The sequence below is a fragment of the Theropithecus gelada genome, chromosome 16, assembly GCF_003255815.1.
Source record: "Theropithecus gelada isolate Dixy chromosome 16, Tgel_1.0, whole genome shotgun sequence".
Classification (NCBI taxonomy): Eukaryota; Metazoa; Chordata; class Mammalia; order Primates; family Cercopithecidae; genus Theropithecus; species Theropithecus gelada.
In genome coordinates this window covers 6,357,179-6,375,895 of record NC_037684.1, presented here as the reverse complement: position 1 = coordinate 6,375,895, position 18,717 = coordinate 6,357,179, and the positions used below count along the sequence as shown (strand labels likewise).

General features: G+C 44.4%; 1 protein-coding gene across 2 annotated transcripts; it reads left to right on the top strand.

The window, feature by feature from the left end:
* The first annotated feature begins 472 nt into the window (after positions 1–472).
* On the top strand, positions 473–11,848 carry C16H17orf75 (chromosome 16 C17orf75 homolog). Of its 2 annotated transcripts, none has more exons than XM_025361355.1 (10): positions 473–659; positions 1,379–1,459; positions 2,723–2,848; positions 4,310–4,453; positions 4,707–4,764; positions 7,566–7,685; positions 8,170–8,234; positions 8,406–8,542; positions 9,587–9,690; positions 11,464–11,848. In XM_025361355.1, exons 1-10 carry the CDS (start codon positions 520–522, stop codon positions 11,677–11,679), a joined length of 1,191 nt encoding a protein of 396 aa, XP_025217140.1. In that variant the 5' UTR covers positions 473–519; the 3' UTR covers positions 11,680–11,848. The 2 variants fall into 2 exon arrangements, with proteins under 2 accessions (XP_025217140.1, XP_025217141.1); XM_025361356.1 differs by having other exon boundaries at positions 4,707–4,769; positions 7,571–7,685.
* The last annotated feature ends 6,869 nt before the right edge of the window (positions 11,849–18,717 follow it).

Genomic DNA, 18,717 nt, shown 5'->3' with positions numbered 1-18,717 from the left:
CCGGCCTTTTAGTTTTTACATAGTCAGATTTTTAAAACGTTTTCCTGTATGATTTCTGTTTTATTATGTTTGGAAAGACCTCCTTAACTTCAAGAATTAACATTATCCCATATTTTCACTTTAACAAAATTCATTTTAAATTCTTAACTTTTTTATCGAACGGGTGTCTGTGCGTGCTGGCACGCGAACAAGGAGGCAGACAAGTAGCCTTATTCTTTTCCATGTGGCTAGGCAGTTGTGCCACCCTCATCACATAGTAAGTTTCCTAGACGACTCAAAGGAAAATAAGTTCAAAATAAATGGTAAAAGTTTTTCAGTAAAGGCGAACTCAGTACGCTTGTCAGCCCCTGTGGGGTGAAAAGCCTCCCTTTCCAGGGCAGTCTTTGCCTGCGAACCCGGGAAAACCAGCGGAACGCAGGTGTGCGAGCGCCGGGAGCCGGACGAGCCCGGATACTGACGGCTGCACGGCAGCAGGGGAGCGGTTTGGCGGAGACACAGGGCCACCCAGAGGCCGTCGCGATGCTCCCCTCCTTGCAGGAATCGCTGGATGGAGATGAAAAGGAGCTAGAGAGTAGCGAGGAGGGAGGCTCAGCCGAGGAGCGGAGACTCGAGCCGCCGTCCAGCAGCCACTACTGTCTTTACAGCTACCGCGGAAGCAGGTGCTGGCGCCCAGCTCGGCCTGCCAGCCCGCCTGCCCCTGCGGCCCCGCCCCTGGCCCGCCGCCCGGCCTTGCACCCCACCCCCGGCCCGGCGGCCCGGCCGCTCCTAAAAGCCATCTTCTCCTCTCCCAGCCAAGGTCTCTGGCCTGAAGGGCGCTCCTTGCCTCACGCTGCTCTTCCCAGCCCCCATCGTGGACTTGTATGCCTGGCCCAACCATGCCTGTGCCCTTCATCTGCCCCTATATCATCCCACCTCCTTACTCTGCGGCTGCCCTTTGTTTAGCGCAGTGCCCCGCACGCTCAATAATTTCAGTTCCCGTCCCCTCTCCTTTCTGTCATTATCTCCCCACTTTCTCCCATTTCTGTCACACACACCCCTGTCCCCACCCTCTGGTTTTCCTCTGTTCTTGCTTCCTCTTTTCCCTTCTCCTGACTGACTTTCCTGGAACCTTCTTGGCCCTGTCAAGTTTGGTTTTTAAAGGAGTCTCCTTGAACCTTCTGGGTATTTAACCTTTCCTCCATCCCTTAGGTGGCCTGGAGAGAGAAGGGGCTCTTGTCAGCACTGCTGTATGGGTTTTCCTTGTCATGAGGATAGGCAGTGCACTTCCACCTTGCAGCATTTTTAGTTGACTCCTTGCCTTACCCTGCTTGCAAGGCCCCCATACTCCTCTTGGTTTAGAGCCCACAATTGATAGCACTATTGGTTTTGTGGCTTGCAGATTGGCACAGCAACGAGGGGACAGTGATGACGGAAGCCCAAGTGGCACAAATGCAGAAACTCCCTCTGGTGATGATTTCAGGTAAAAAGAACTTCACCGTAATTCATGCATGTGCTTTTATCTTCCCTGTATCTCTGGCCTGTGCATGTCAGTGGGTACTCTGTTTCCACTGAGCTTTCCCTGAGTCAAACCATCAATTCCTCCTGTCCCCTAGGAACCTCATCCTGATTTCCTCATTGGCTGGTTCATTCAAGGCTGGGACAAACAAATCCACATACTTGTGCTTGGTGATTAGCTAGAAAGAAATCCTTTTTTTTTTCCCTTTTAAATTGAGACCGGGTCTTGCTCTGCTGCCCAGGTTGGAGTGCAGTGGCATGATCTTGGCTCGCTGCAGCATCAACCTCCCCGGCCTCAGGTGATCCTCTCACTACAGCCTCCCCAGTATCTGGGACTACTGACCGCCACGCCTGGCTAATTTTTGTATTTCTGATAGAGATGGGGTTTCGCCATGTTGCCCAGTCTAGTCTTGAACTCCTGGACTGAAGTGATCTGCCCACTTCTGCCTCCCAAAGTGTTGGGATTACAGGCATGAGCCACCTTGCCCAGTCCTGAAATTTTTGTTGTTGTTGTTGTTGTTTTTTGAGACAGTCTCCCTCTGTTGGCCAGGCTGGAGTGCAGTGGCACGATCTCGGCTCACTGCAAGCTCCGCCTCCCGGGTTCAGGCCATTCTTCTGCCTCAGCCTCCCGAGTAGCTGGGACTACCGGCACCCACCACCATGCCTGGCTAATTTTTTTGTATTTTTTTAGTAGAGACGGGTTTCACTGTGTTAGCCAGGATGATCTCAAACTCCTGACCTCGTGGTCCACCCACCTCAACCTCCCAAAGTGCTGGGATTATAGGCATGAGCCACTGCGCCCGGTCCCAGCCCTGAAAATTTTAAATCATCAATTATACCTCAATGAAGTTGAAAGATAAAAAAGATAAGAATGTGTGCAGGGGTGTGATTATAATGACTGACCATGGAATTAAGGTGGAATAAGGAGGGAAATGAGATGAGAAACTTGAGAGACTGTGAAAAAGAGGTAGGGTCAGTGGATTGGGGGTTCCAGTGGAGTCACAGTACTGGAGAGAATGAGCTGGAAAGATAGGAATATTTTAAGCTATTTAATGAGGTAGATCATACTTAGTGACATACATTCCTAGGAGCTTCACCAATAGGATTTATAAGGACAGCTTTCCCCCGTCCTTAAAAGAGCCCTTGGCTTTGGTACCATTCTGTCTGACTTAATGGGTGTGAATACACTAGTCCACTGGTAAAGAATGTGTGTCTTTCATTTGTCAAGCCTCTCCTTGGCGGATACTAATCTACCATCCGAAGTGGAGCCAGAGCTGCGCAGTTTTATTGCTAAGCGTCTTTCAAAAGGTGCAGTCTTTGAAGGGCTGGGTAATGTTGCATCTGTGGAGCTGAAGTAAGTGCAAAATGTGCTGTGTCCTGAGTTTTTGTTTCTGAACTAAATATGAGAAGTGATGAGAAACTCCAAAAGATCAGCTCCTACTAGACCTGCCGAATTTGTCTTTGTTCTCTGGCAGCCCGAGCACTGGGCCTCACACATAAACATTTGTGGAATGGAATTAATTGAATGGCAGAGACCCTGGCACGCAATTGCACTTTATTTAATTAGCTTATTTTTTTGAGACAAGGTCTTGCTTTGTTGCCCAAGCTGGAGTGCAGCGGCGTGATTACAGCTCACTGCAGCCTTGACCTCCTGGGCTTAAGCAATCCTCTCACCTCAGCCTCCCAAGTATCTGGGACTGCAGGCAGGCACTACTATGCCCAACTAATTTTTAAATTTTTTTTTTTTTTTTTTTTTGTAGAAATGGCATCCCACTATGTTGCCCAGACTAGTAAGTTTTGTACTTAGAAGAAAGAGTTGATTATTAAAACTAAATTTGTATGCAGTTTCTAAAGTATTTTCACAAACTTTTGTAGTTTTCCTTACAAAGGGGAAATATAGCAGGTACTTTTATTTTCATTTTCAGATGAGGAAATAAACTCAGAGAAGTTTATGTAAGCTCAGGTCATGAGGCTGGTCAAATTGATGGAGTTCAGGCTTAAACATGAGCATTCTTAGTTAAATTCCAACTGTCTTTCCATTACACCTCTATTTTTTTTTTTCTTCTTTTTTTTAGACAGAGGCTCATTCTGTTGCCCAGGCTGGAGTACAGTAGTCTGATCTTGGCTCACTGCAACCTCCACCTCCCTGGTTCAAGCAATTCTCCTGCCTCAGCATCCCGAATAGCTGGGATTACAGGCATGCACCACCACACCTGGCTACTTTTTATATTTTTAGTAGAGATGGGATTTCACCATGTTGGCCAGGCTGGTCTCATACTCCTGACCTCAGGTGATTCACTTGCCTTGGCCTCCCAAAGTGCTGGGATTACAGGTGTGAGCCACCACGTCCAGCCTCCATTACACCTCTTAATTATAGTTCAACTCAGGCCGTGAAGTTAGCATACAGGTTCCCTCAGGAGTTTGAGGCCACGTCCCAAGGATGAGGCCACCTTCAGGCACATCTGCCTGAAACATCAATTTGTAAAAGTTTGGGAGAGGGGAGAACATGCTTTTTTTTAAAATATAAATGTGGGTATGAACTAGAGTGAAATTTGTGTGAATTCTTCACGTAAGACAGGAGAATTCAAAGAAATTTCATGTATGGTAGTGGCTGCTTTAACTAAAGCCCTCCAGGGTACACATTCGTTTTTCTTTGCTGCTACAAGCACACCAACAAGAAGTCTGGGAATCTCTGAGTTAGTGGGCAGTTTAATGGTGTTGCCAGATCAAGATGACCGAAATTCAGAGCAGTCCACAAAATTATAGATGCATGAGTAACCAAAATAATGCATTTTACATTTTCTTTCTTTTCTAGAATTCCAGGTTACCGAGTTGGTTGTTATTACTGCCTTTTCCAAAATGAAAAATTGCTTCCTGAAACAGTAACGACAGACTCTGAACATAACCCTTCAGAATATGTGGTCTGTTTTTTAGGAGGGTCTGAAAAAGGACTTGAGCTATATCCTTTCTTTGGTTTTTGAGAACATCAGGAAGAAAAACATGGGAAGGCAGGTGGAAGACTATTACTACCAACCTCCAAAAAGCTTTTCTACTCCTCGTGTATTTAGTTGAATTTCATACCTTCATGTGGCCATTTTGCCTTGGCTTGCTTGCATTTGCAGCTCACATTATTTGAGAGATTTTATATTTCTCATTGAGAGACAAAATACTGTCTTCATTATTCATCCTTTATTGCTTCCTTAAGAACATACTTTCAGGCTTGAATTGGACAAGTACGTTCAAGGGCTGAAAAATAACATGAATTGTGAGGTAAGGTGACTGACTTAATGGTTTTTAAAGACTGAAATGGGGCCAGGCTCAGTGGCTCACACCTGTAATCCCAGCACTTCGGGAGGCCGAGGTGGGCAGATCACAAGGTCAGAGACCAGCCTGGTCAATATGATGAAACCTCGACTCTACTAAAAATGGAAAAATTAGCCGGGCATGGTAGCGGGTGCCTGTAATCCCAGCTACTCAGGAGGCTGAGGCAGGCGAATCACTTGAACCCGGGAGGCAGAGGTTTCAGTGAGCCGAGATCGCACCACTGCACTCCAGCCTGAGCAACAGAGTGAGACTCCGTCTCAAAAGAATTAAAAAAATAAAATAAAGACTGAAATGATTAATATACTGTGATTGCTCTACTTGTCAAATCATATAGACACAAAGACACCTATATTCTAGAAACTTGCCACTTTGTGAGCTAGTAGAGAGGTGACTTTCTTTTTTTTTTTTAAGACAGGGTCTTGCTTTGTTGCCCAAGCTGCAGGGCAGTGGTGCGATCAGGCTCACTGCAGCCTCAGCCTCTTGGGGCTCAAGCAATCTTCTTGCCTCAGCCTCCCAAATAGCTGGGACTACAGGCAGATACCAACACTCCTGGTTAACTTTTGGTATTTTTTGTCGAGATGGGGGTCTCACTTTGTTGCCCAGGCTGGTCTAGGATTCCTGGCCTCAAGCAATCCTCCCAACGCAGCCACCCAAAGTGCTGAGATTACAGATGCAAGCCATTGTGCCTGGCCTATAGGTGGTTTCTTTTTCTTTTTTCTTTTCTTTTTCTTTTTTATTTTTTGAGATAGGGTCTCACTCTATCACCCAGGCTGGAGTGCAGTGGCACGATCATGGCTTACTGCAGCCTTTTCTGGGCTCCAGTGATCCTCCCACCTCAGCCTCCCAAGTAGCTGATACCACAGGCATGCACCACCATGCCCAGATAATTGTATTTTTGGTAGAGGTGGGGTTTTGCCATTTTGCCCAGGCTTGTCTTGAACTCCTGAGCTCAAGTAATCCACCTGCCTCAGCCTCCCAAAATGCTGGGATTACAGGTGTGAGCCACCACACCCAGCACAGGTGATTTTAAAGGGATACAGGGAACATAGTTCTGTAAGTGCTGAAAGTTTCACAAGACTACTTCTGATGTTTTGTATCTATGAAAAATTTGATCTAGCCGGGCGCGGTGGCTCATGCCTGTAATCCCAGCACTTTGGGAGGCTGAGGCGGGCGGATCACAAGGTCAGGAGATTGAGACCACGGTGAAACCCCGTCTCTACTAAAAATACAAAAAATTAGCCCGGGCGCGGTGGCGGGTGCCTGTAGTCCCAGCTACTCAGGAGGCTGAGGCAGGAGAATGGCGTGAACCCGGGAGGCGGAGCTTGCAGTGAGCTGAGATCGCGCCACTGCACTCCAGCCTGGGCGACGGAGCGAGACTCCGTCTCAAAAAAAAAAAAAAAAAAGAAAGAAAAATTTGATCTATTCAATGGCATGTAGTAACATGCCTGGCGAGGAAGAGGATGTCCTTTTCCTGATTTCTAGGCATATAAGATTTGTATTATGGTCAGAAGTAGTGGTCCATGCAGCCTCTGGCACAAAGACATGCTATGCAATAGTATGGCTGTTCTTGAACTCAACATCAAAGATTCTTAAAAACATTCTATTTTCATTAATTGATCTTTTATGAATTAGGCATATCCATATCAACTTATTCAAACCTTTGAAAAACTGGCTGGGTGTGGTGGCTCACACCTGTAATCTCAGCACTTTGAGAGGCTGAAGCGGGCAGATCACTTGAGCCCAGGAGTTCAAGACCAGCCTGAGCAACAAGATGAAACCCCTTCTCTACATAAAATACAAAAATTAGCCAGACATGGTGGCACGCACCTGTGGTCCTAGCTACTTGGGAAGCTGAGGTGGGAGGATCGCTTGAGCCTGGGAAGTTGAGGCTGCAGTAGCTATGATCGCACCACTGCACTCCAGCCTGGATGACAGAGTGACACCTTGTCCCAAAAAAGCAAACAAAAACTGCTTTCAGCTTGTAGCAGTTGTTAGTCATGACTCTCACAAATTTACAACCTATTACATATATAGTAGTAGTTTTACTTTTCACATACTTAGAAGATACTGCAGGAGAGAGGAAGGGATAGTGCAGGAGTGAGCAAGGGATGCAAGTCTAATAGAGCTGTTCTCCCAGACTAGAGCTCTTCCTGTGTGATACTGGTCTTTAGGGAGCAGCATAGCCTAGAAAGCCAGATGTGCTCATGGCAGCATGCCTGACATCTGAAGTGGGGTGGAGTGCTTTGATGAGTTACTTGTATCCTTCCCTGTTCACATTCTGAATACGAATGAATTCTGTATCTACATGCCTTTAGTCATTCAATAGGCACTTAATAAGCTCATACTATACATGTTTTAGACACTGTACCGCAAGTGCTGGGGAAATGAGGATTATTGAGTGAGTATCTCCATTGAGTGCACAGTATAGTGGGAGGACAGGGGCATGTGAATGCCCAACTCTTCCCTGTGAAGAAATAGCATGGAACCCTATTAATTCAGTCTCTTCATTTTATAGAATGTATTTCTTGGTGTGTTTTAAATAAATTCAGCACAGAATTAATCCTCACCCTGCCCAACAAGCCAGGAAAGATATATCGCAGTTTCTTTTTTTGAATTGGTGGTGTTAGCTTTAAAAAGGGAGGTATCTATCCTGGTCTTTTTTACCATCAAGGACATGATGAAGAAAATATGAAGTCCACTAAAGGGAAGGCTTCTATTAAAGCAAATGGCATTCTTTCTTGATTTAGGAAAGGGGCCTGGAGAGTCACAGAAAGTCCTATCTGAGCAGCTGGTTTGAGGATGTTGTATGCCCAATCCAAAGGGTTGTTCTTCTCTTTCAGGAAAAGCTTACCTTTCTGCTACATGCTGTAAGTACTGCCCAAACGAGAGCATTTCCTTAACTGAGTATCACTTTGGATCATTTAGAAACATACTGATTTTCTCCGAGTATGACTCCCATCCCTCCCCAAATATTGAAACTACGCTTGCTATCAAGATAGACCACACTTTATTTTCTCAGATCTAGAAAGTGATATTACTAAGGTAGAGTTGGATTTCAAATGCTAAGTCTTCCTAATAGGATAAAACATTTTAAAATAATTACTTTTCAAAGTCATCTGGGAAAGGTATAGTTTCCAAAACAATTTGAAAAGGTAAACAAAAATCCAAAGCAATTTTGATTCTATAAAATGTTAATGAGCAGTGGCTGAACAAGGCTCTGGAGAGTTTGTGACCAGTGCCCGTCAATCGTTGTCCAGTGTGGTAGGGACTTATAGGGACATTTAGTCATGAGTAGCTGCTCAAGAAAAACTGGAATATATATACCAATCAGGTTTCATTTTTCTCTCATAGGCTTTGAGTTATACTCCTGTTGAAGTTAAAGAATCAGATGAAAAAACAAAGAGAGACATTAACAGGTAAAGAACACAGTTTTTTCAAAGAGAAAAGATTTTCCACAGCAAGATTGACATCTATGTTTGTAAACTGCTCCTCCCATCCCTTCCCCACCAGCCTAGTGCAAAATAAATTTGTTTTCACCCTTCCGTCCTGCAATATTGTTTGTGGAAATGGACTTGTGTGTGTGGCAGGTTTCTGAGTGTGGCCAGTCTTCAAGGACTTATTCATGAAGGCACCATGACTTCTTTGTGCATGGCCATGACAGAGGAGCAACATAAGTCTGTGGTCATCGATTGCAGCAGCTCCCAGCCTCAGTTCTGCAATGCAGGTGAGCTACAACCTCTGAAGCAGCCTTCCTACATCTCTTGCGAGTCCCCATCTTTGCACTGAGAGCATATGATACAACCTTATTCTTCCTGCCTTGCGCAGTTTTACATGGTTATCTCAAACAATGAGAAACCACTTGCTGAAAACAATATAATTCTAGAAACATGGAAATCATGCTATGCCTAGCAATTCCACGCCTAGTACATAAAGAAATTCAAGTATGTGTACACAAGGAGACGAATTTTAAAATGTCCATAAAGGCATTATTTGAAAAAAGGAAGGAATTGGAAGCAATTTAAGTGTTTATCAACAGGAAAACTGATAAACTGCTATATTCATGCAATGGAATATAACAGAGCAGTGAAAATGAATGAACTAGAGCTACTTGTGTCAATATAGCTTTCAAACATACTATTTAGTGAAATAACCATAAAAGAAAAAATACATAAAAGTTTTAACATATGCAGAATAATGTAGATAAGGCTGGCACACACAAAGGTATATGGGAAAAGTTTAAAGACGTCTGTGGGAATGATCATGCTTTCTGATGGGAAAGGAAGGGGGATGTGATTGGGAAGGGGCATACAGGGGGCTTCAGCCATTTTGGTATTCCTTAGCCATGTGGTGAGCACACCATTTTTTTTAGGCCATTATACAAGTCTTAAATAATTAATTATAGATGTTTTATATATAAATAAATGGGTCGGGCGTGGTGGCTCACAGCTGTAATCCCAGCACTTTGGGAGGCTGAGGCAGGTGGATCGGAGGTCAGGAGTTCGAGACCAGCCTGGCCAATATTGTGAAACCCTGTCTCTACTAAAAATACAAAAAAATTAGCCAGGCATGGTGGCAGGCACCTGTAATCCCAGCTACTCAGGAGGCTAAGGCAGGAGAATCACTTAAATCCAGGAGGTGGAGGTTGCAGTGAGCCAAGATCATGCCATTGCACTCCAGCCTGGGCAACAAGAGCGAAACTCTGTCTGAAATAAATAAATAAAGCTTTGTAAAATTTCATTTTATTTAGTCTCTCTGAAATGTTTTATAGGAAGTAACCGGTTTTGTGAGGATTGGATGCAAGCTTTTTTAAATGGTGCTGAAGGAGGTAACCCTTTTCTTTTCCGACAAGTACTGGAGAACTTTAAACTAAAGGTAATTAGTTGGCTGTGTGCCAAGTCGCACATGAAATTTTTGTCTGAATTTTAATTAGTACCAGTGACAGAGTAACAAACTTGCTTTATAGCTGTGATGCTTGTTAATTAGGATGTTCTCAAAACTGGAATTATCAGAAGACACTTACTTTAGTTTTTGGTAGCTTCTGTATACATATCATTTCTAATAAATTGGGTTGAATGCTTGCTTATATTTAAGGAACATCAGTCTTGGTCACAATTTGCGACTTATCTTAGTTGCAAAGCACAAAAAAAGTGGTTCAGTGCCTAAGTTTTCAAAATTCTGTTGGGGGCTGGGCGCGGTAGCTGACGCCTGTAATCCCAGCACTTTGGGAGACCACGGCAGGTGGACTGCTTGAGGCCAGGAGTTCAAGACCAGCCTGGTCAACATGGCAAAACCCTGTCTCTACTAAAATTACAAAAATTAGCTGGGCATTGTGGCACCTGCCTGTTATCCCAGCTATGTCAGGAGGCTGAGGCATGAAAATTGCTTGAACCCAGGAGGCAGAGGTTGCAATGAGCCCAGATTATGCCACTGCACTCTGGCCTGGGTGACAGAGTAAGACTTTGTCTAAAAAAAAAAAAAAAAAAAAAAAAAAAAAGAATTCTGATGGAGACTTGTTGTCACCTTATTTAGGAGTTTTGTTTGTTTTAAAGAGACAGAATATTACTTTCTCACTCAGGCTGGAGTGCAGTGGTGCAATAATGGCTCACTGCAGCCTTAACCTCCTGGGTTCAAGCAATCTTCCTGTCTCAGCCTCCTGAGTAGCTGAAACTACAGGTGTGCACCACCACACTCGGCTAATTATTTTTTTTTTTGTAGAGATGGGATCTCGCTGTGTTGCCCAGGCTAGTCTCAAACTACCGGCCCTTAAGCAATCCTTTTGCCTGGGGCTCCCAGAGTGTTGGGATTACAGCCATGAGCCACCATGCTAGGCAGGAGATTATTTTAAAGTATTTTTACTTCGTATAAGAGATTTTCGGCTGGGCGCGGTGGCTCAAGCCTGTAATCCCAGCACTTTGGGAGGCCGAGACGGGTGGATCACAAGGTCATGAGATCGAGACCATCCTGGCTAACTCGGTGAAACCCCGTCTCTACTATAAAATACAAAAAACTAGCCGGGCGAGGTGGCGGGCGCCTGTAGTCCCAGCTACTCGGGAGGCTGAGGCAGGAGAATGGCGTAAACCCGGGAGGCGGAGCTTGCAGTGAGCTGAGATCCGGCCACTGCACTCCAGCCTGGGTGACAGAGCGAGACTCCGTCTCAAAAAAAAAAAAAAAAAAAAGAGATTTTCAGCTGGGCGTAGTGGCTCACGCCTGTAATTCCAACACTTTGGGAGGCTGAGGCGGGTGGATCACTTGAGGTCAGAAGTTTGAGACCAGCCTGGCCAACATGGTGAAACCCTGTCTCTACTAAAAATACAAAATTAGCCGGGTGTGGTGGTGCACACCTGTAGTCCCAGCTACTTCAGAGGCTGAGGCAGGAAAATCACTTGAATCCAGGAGGCGGAGTACAAACTCCGAGATCGAGCCATTGTACTCCAGCCTGGGCAACAAGAGTGAAACAGGAAAAAAACAGAGAGATTTTCTTCTACCAAGGGCAAAGCATACTGCACTGTAAATTTTGGAAATATGTAATATGAAAAGCAAACAATTCAGGAAGATATGTTGAGTTCTCAGCTGGATAGGAGTTATTTTTTTTAGCTTCATTATTATTTCACTTAACACATTTTTAACTGGGTAATCTTTTTCTAGGCCATACAAGACACAAACAATTTGAAGAGATTTATCCAACAGGCAGAAATGAATCATTATGCTTTGTTTAAATGTTACATGTTCCTAAAGAACTGTGGTAGCGGAGATATACTTTTGAAGATTGTTAAAGTGGAACATGAAGAAATGCCTGAAGCCAAAAATGTGGTAGCTGTCCTTGAAGAATTCATGAAAGAAACTCTTGACCAAAGTTTTTGATCATATGTTTTCAGATAATTGTATGATCAAGTGATATATTTAAGTCTTAGTGTTTGAAATTGCAGTTATAATTGTTCATAGGATTGCTATTTAAGATGATTTGAAACTCAATCCAGATTTTCTTTTCGTATTTTACCAATTTAACTTAAACAAAAATCTGAGGAACATCTTCAAATGAGTCCTGGACAGATGCGTATGTGAGAGTTGTGGAATTTTCTTCACTGAGTCCTGGACAGACGCGTATGTGACAGTTGTGGAATTTTCTTCACTGAGTCCTGGATAGATACATATGTGAGAGTTGTGGAATTTTCTTCACTGAGTCCTAGATAGACGTGTATGTGAGAGTTGTGGAATTTTCTTCACTGAGTCCTAGATAGACGTGTATGTGAGAGTTGTGGAATTTTCTTCACTGAGTCCTGGACAGATGCGTATGTGAGAGTTGTGGAATTTTCTTCACTGAGTCCTAGATAGACGTGTATGTGAGAGTTGTGGAATTTTCTTCACTGAGCCGTAGGTAGATACATATGTGAGAGTTGTGGAATTTTAGTGTCTCACTGGCCCCATAAATTCCAGGCTTCAGGAAGCTGTTGCTTAAAAAATTTCAGAGATGATTTTGTTTGTGGCTTTTCTCAGGAAAAGCCTGAGTCTGCTGCAGTATTTAGCAACTTTTCTTAGAAAAACCATAATACTTCCTTTTCAATGGATTGTAGCTTTTTAAAAAAAAAATGTAATCCTAGTCTTAGAACAGATTAATACCACTACACCATTTCAGAGATAGATCTGTGCATCCTGTGGGTGCTTGATACATTTTTTTGTCTAGTTGATAATGGCATGGATGATAGTCAAGATTTTAAGTCAATATGCAAATCCTGAGTATGTAGAAAATTAAATGAGCTTTAAAAATCGATGCACTAGCTTCAAGATAAAACATTATCTTTGAGAGAAAGCTACTGCAGAAATCGCCCCCAGTCACCATTTCATTTATTTGTTCACAGGTATTTATGAAGAGCCTGTGTTTTCTTTTAGGTGAAAATGCTGGAGTTTTAAAACAGTGTTGAGAAAAGAAACAAAATACATACAGTTTACAAGCAAACTGTAACATAAGGAATGCAAACAGGTTCTTCATATTAGAGTGACTCATTGATTTTAGTTTTTTGTACATTTGTTACCAGCCTCAGATTGTTTTACTCTGAATCAATTGAAAGTGCCCTCAGCTAGCCATTTACAATTCCCATGGAAGCCTATGTAGCTACACACATACAATTGCAATTTGCTTGGCATAGCTCTTTAATAAATTCATTTGATAATGATTTTTGCTTAGAAGAACAGAAGAAGTCTTGTGTTCTCACTTCCCTGAGGATGCTCAGAGGAGCACAAACCCATAAAACTGAGGAATCCTTTCTTAAATGGATCTAAATTCACATTAAGTGCTGAGTTTTAACTTTCAAAATGACTGACAATGGCCTTCTGGTTTTTCCTCTACGTAAGCCTCGGGACATGACTCACCAAGCATTTCTTTTCCTTTAATGAGAAATACAATTCAGGATCTTCATAAATGCTTTCATATGGTTTTAAACTTTAATAACTTGGATTGTAGGTAGTATAGAAAGAAATCGAAGTAGCATTTTTCATAGTATTAAAATGAGAGTGGCTGGGCACGGTGGCTCACGCCTGTAATCCCAGCACTTTGAGAGGCCGAGGTGGGTGGATCACCTGAGGTCAGGAATTTGAGACCAGCCTGACCAATATGGTGAAACCCTGTCTCGACTAAAATTACAAAAACTAGCTGGGAATGGTGGCGTGTGCCTGTAGTCCCAGCTACTTGGGAGGCTGAGGCAGGAGAATCGCTTGAACCCAGGAGGCGGAGGTTGCAGTGAGCCAAGATCGCGCCACTACATTCCAACCTGGGCAACAGAGTGAGACTCTGTCTCAAAACAAAGTCAGGGTGATTAAGGAAAACCAGTAATTTTATGACACTATCGTTGAATCTGTCTGTCTTTTCCCAATGCAGTTGGTTCCCCATTTAGAAATCATTTTTTTAAGTAAGCCATATTAGCACATCAGTGTTTTAAGTCTGAAAAACATACTTCATTTTCAAATTCATGTCATTGAAGAGTCTGTTGTAAATGGCGTTTAAAAGCAAATGTGTTACCCGCTTCACATCATTTATGGATATAGGCAAGGTGTAATTATATATTCTCTCTGTGGTTGTATATATTTTTGTAATGTAGGCTCACTACATTACACAGCTCTATATGACAGTCTTATCTTTTTTTTCTTTTTTAAATGAAATGTGGTCTCACTATGTTGCTCAAGACTGGTCTTAAACTCTTGAACTCAAGCTTGGCCTCCCACCTTGGCCTCCCAAAGTGAGCCACCACACCCAGCCTCTGGTAGTCTTATTTTTAAAAAATAAGTCTGGGCCAGGCACGGTGGCTCATGCCTGTAATCCCAGCACTTTGGGAGGCCGAGGCGGGCGGATCATGAGGTCAGGAGATCGAGACCATCCTGGTGAACACAGTGAAACCCCGTCTTTACTAAAAATACAAAAAATTAGCCGGGCATGGTGGCGGGCACCTGTAGTCCCAGCTACTCAGGATGCTGAGGCAGGAGAATGGCGTGAACCCAGGAGGTGGAGCTTGCAGTGAGCTGAGATCGTACCACTGCACTCCAGCCTGGGCGACCGAGCAAGACTCCGTCTCAAAAAAAAAGTCTGACAAACTGTATATCACTACTCTAGACAAGGAAAATGGTGTCATGGAACTGAATATCTTGGTCATGAGAAGAAACCACAGAGCTCATGACTAGAAACATGTACTGTATTCAAATTTTAATAAGCTACTATCTTGGCTTTTAAAGTTTTTTTGTCTTTGTTTTTGTTTTATTTTTTGAGATGGAGTCTCACTCTGTCGCCCAGGCTGGAGTGCAGTGGCTCGATCTTGGCTCCCTGCAACCTCCGCCTCCCAGGATCAAGCGATTCTCCCGCCTCAGCCTCCCCAGTAGCTGGAACTACAGGCACCCACCACCACGCCCGGCTAATTTTTTGTATTTTTAGTAGAGACGGGGTTTCACCGTGTTAGCCAGGATGGTCTCAATCTCCCGACCTCGTGACATGCCTGCCTCAGCCTCCCAAAGTGGTGGGATTACAGGCGTGAGCCACTGTGCCCAGCCAGCTTTTAAAGTTTTAAAAAGGATTTGTTTAGACATGGAATATAGTTATGTATATTACTTGTGTGCTGTACACACAGAGGAAATGTATGTTTGTCATGTATGAAGACTGGCTTCAGTTTATCTGTAATTTGTAATTATAATAATAAAACTTAGCTTCTTATCAAGATAGTCGTTTTTGTTTAATGAGCTCAATCCTCAAGCCTAACATTTGTATTCCCAACAAGTTTGTGAGGAAATTATACTTGTTATACTAAGGAATTTGTTGAAGAAAATCAAATCACTTGCTGGGATACACACCTTTCTGCTGCTTGCAGGAGGCATCATGCACAGTCTAAGAGCAATTTCCCTCACAATGTTTTATTCATCGTCCAGTAGAGTTATACCCGTAGAACTCAATAAACCAAGTTACTTCCTTTCACTCTCATTCATTATTCACCATGACAGAATGCCTGTCCTCTACCAGAGGATCCCTTAGACCAGGTGCCAGGAAAGCCTGTGGGCTTCTTGGAAATCAGATGCAGTTACCAGGACCATACTTTCCTAACAGTGTGTCTTCTCAGTTAATGGAAACCCTGCTGGCTTCAATGAAGTCTTTCCACTTGGAGGTCTGAGAGGGCAGCCCAGTTCTCTTAATTGCTAAAGTTCCTAAATGTGGCTGGGTGTGGTGGCTCAGGCCTGTAATCCCAGCACTTTGAGAGGCCAAGGCAGGAGGACTGCATGAGCCTAGGAGTTCGAGACCAGCCTGGCAACAGAGTGAAACCCCATCTCTACAAAAAATAAAATTAGCAGGACCTGGTGGTATGTGCCTATAGTCCCAGCTACTCAGGTGGCTGAGGCTAGAAGATTGCTTGATCCCAGGAGCTCAAAGTAAGTGAGCTATGACTGTACCACTGCACTCCAACCTGGGCAACAGAGTAAAACCCTGTCTCAAATATAAAGAAATAGGCCAGGCATGGTGGCTCACGCCTGTAATCCCAGCACTTTGGGAGGCCGAGGCGAGCAGCTTACCTGTCAGGAGTTCCAGACCAGCCAGGGCAACATGAAGAAACCCCATCTCTACTAAAAATACAAAATTAGCCAGGTGTGGTGGCGCATGCCTGTAATCCCAGCTACTCAGGAGGCTGAGGCAGGAGAATCGCTTGAACCTGGGAGTTGGAGGTTGCGGTGAGCCAAGATCATGTCATTGCACTCCAGCCTGGGCAACAAGAGCAAAAATACATATATATGGAAGCAGTAATGAATCGAAAGCTGGGGTTTTTCTTGTAAACTACTATGAGGGCTGATAAAGTGAAGGTCCTATTACACGAACTCTGAGTGAATGTCCCGAGGTTCATTCCTGTTACCGGATGGCCCTAGGCCTAATGCAATGAGATGGATCTTTAAACAAAGACCCTGAGGCCTGCACATGCTTAGTGCCCTTACAGTCCTGTGCACATACTGAGGGCTGACAGCATGAACTTTGGTACCAGCAATCTTGGGTGTGAAGCCAGCTTGTGCCACATACTACCAGCAAGTAACTAAATTTCTCTAACCTTTTCCCTTGTGTATAAATAGGGGGATATTTATACCTAGTTCACATAAAGTAGCTGTGGAAATGCCTACCTCAGTGCCTAGCACATAGTAGGTACACAGTAAATTGTCTTCATTTTCTTTTTTTTTGAGATGGAGTTTCACTCTTGTTGCCCAGGCTGGAGTGCAATGGCACGAACCCGGCTCACCGCAACCTCGGCCTCCCAGGTTCAAGCGATTCTCCTGCCTCAGCCTCCCAAGTAGCTGGAATTACAGGCATGCTCCACCACGCCTGGCTAATTTTATATTTCTAGTAGAGACAGGATTTCTCCATGTTGGTCAGGCTAGTCTCGAACACCCAACCTCAGGTGATCCGCCTGCCTCAACCTCCCAAAGTGCTGGGATTACAGGCATGAGCGACTGCACCTGTCTTTTTTTTTTTTTTTTTTTTTTGAGATGGAGTTTCGCTCTTGTTGCCCAGGCTGGAGTGCAATGGTGCAATCTCGACTCACTGCAACCTCTGCCTCCTGGGTTCAAGTGATTCTCCTGCCTCAGCCTCCCGAGTAGCTAGGACTACAGGCATGCACCACCATGCTTGGCTAATTTTGTATTTTTAGTATAGGTGGGGTTTTGCCATGTTGGCCAGGCTGGTCTCAAACTCCTGACCTCAGGTGATCCACCTGCCTCGGCCCTCCAAAGTGCTGGGATTACAGGTGTGAGCCACTGTGCCTGGCCCTTCATTTCTTAATTACCTTATTATTGGGAAGTGCCTTATTAATGTATTGAAGAATGAGAATCTAGTATTAATAGAAGGGAAGAACCAGGAAAGTAAAAAAAGGAAAGGCGGCAAAGGCAGAGAATTCAACAGCTTCTGGCTCTCCGAAGAGCTTGCCTTTATTATTATTATTTATTTATTGAGACAGGGTCCACTCTGTCACCCAGACTGGAGTGCTGTGGCAGGATCTCGGCTCACTGCAACCTCTGCCTCCCAGGCTCAAGCAATTCTGCCTCAGCCTCCCGAGTAGCTGGGACTACAGGTGCGTATCACTACCACCCAGCTAATTTTTGTATTTTTAGTGGAGACAGGGTTTCACCATGTTGGCCAGGCTGGTCTGGAACTCCTCACCTCGTGATCTGACTGCCTCAGCCTCCCAAAGTGTTGGGATTACAGGCATGAGCCACTGCGTCTGGCAGTTTTTTTATATTATTAGTAGAGATGTGGTTTTGTCATGTTAGTCAGGCTGGTCTCGAACTTTTGGCTTCAAGTGATCTGCCTGCCTCGACCTCCCAAACTGCTGGGATTACAGGCATGAACTACCGTGCCTGGTGGGAGCTTGCCTTTAAATGGCTCAGGTACTTGTGCCTGAAGTTGACCTATAAGAGCATTGATGCTCAGAGAGGGTCCTGATTTCTCCTTCTAGGGAAGTTGGATCTCCACACTCTAAACAGAAGTGGGTTCTTTGGCCTTTAGCCTTAACGGCACTCTAATGTTTGTTCTTGGATAGATTCTGCAGTATTTAGATTTTCTTTTCTTTCTCTTTTTTCTTTTTCTTTTTTTTGAGACGGAGTCTAGTTCCGTCGCCCAGGCTGGAGTTTAGTGGCATGATCTCAGCTCACTGCAACCTCTGCCTCCAGGGTTCAAGCGATTCTCCTGCCTCAGTCTCCCGAGTAGCTGGGATTACAGGTGCCCGCCACAACATCCAGTTAATTTTTGCATTTTTGGTAGAGACGGGGTTTCACTGTGTTGGCCAGGCTGGTCTCGAACTCCTGACCTTCTGATCTGCCCACCTCAGCCTCCCAAAGTGCTGGGATTGCTGGGATTACAGGCATGAGCCACTGCGCCCAGCTGGTTTTTTTGTTTGTTTGTTTGTTTGTTTTTTTTTGAGACGGAGTCTCACTCTGTCACCAGGCTGGAGTGCAGTGGTGCGATCTTGGCTCACTGCAACCTCCGCCTCCCTGGTTCAAGCGATTCTCCTGCCTCAGCCTCCTGAGTAGCTGGGATTACAGGCTCGCGCCACCATGCCCAGCTAATTTTTTGTATTTTTTGTAGAGATGGGGTTTCATCATGTTGGCCAGGCTGGTCTTGAACTCCTGACCTCAGGTGATCCACATGCGTCAGCCTCCCAAAGTGCTGGGATTACAGGCGTGAGCCACCATGTCCGTCCTACATACACATTTTTATGGGAAGAGAAATCACAGCTTTCATCAACCACTCAAAAGAGTTCAGTGATTTGAGAAAAGTAAGAAGCACAGAGCTACAGACTGGTGCTAAGCACTGATGCCCCGATCTGTATGTTATAGAAATCCTAGATCCACCACCACTGCTGTTCACCCTCTCCCACCCATCCTGACCTAGAC

Excerpts from the sequence above, each read along its gene's own strand:
- C16H17orf75 (XM_025361355.1), top strand. The coding sequence starts at position 520 with ATGCTCCCCTCCTTGCAGGAATCGCTGGATGGAGATGAAAAGGAGCTA. Across the intron at positions 1,460-2,722 it reads CCCTCTGGTGATGATTTCAG|CCTCTCCTTGGCGGATACTA; the intron begins GTAAAAAGAACT and ends TCATTTGTCAAG. Across the intron at positions 7,686-8,169 it reads TTACCTTTCTGCTACATGCT|GCTTTGAGTTATACTCCTGT; the intron begins GTAAGTACTGCC and ends TTTCTCTCATAG.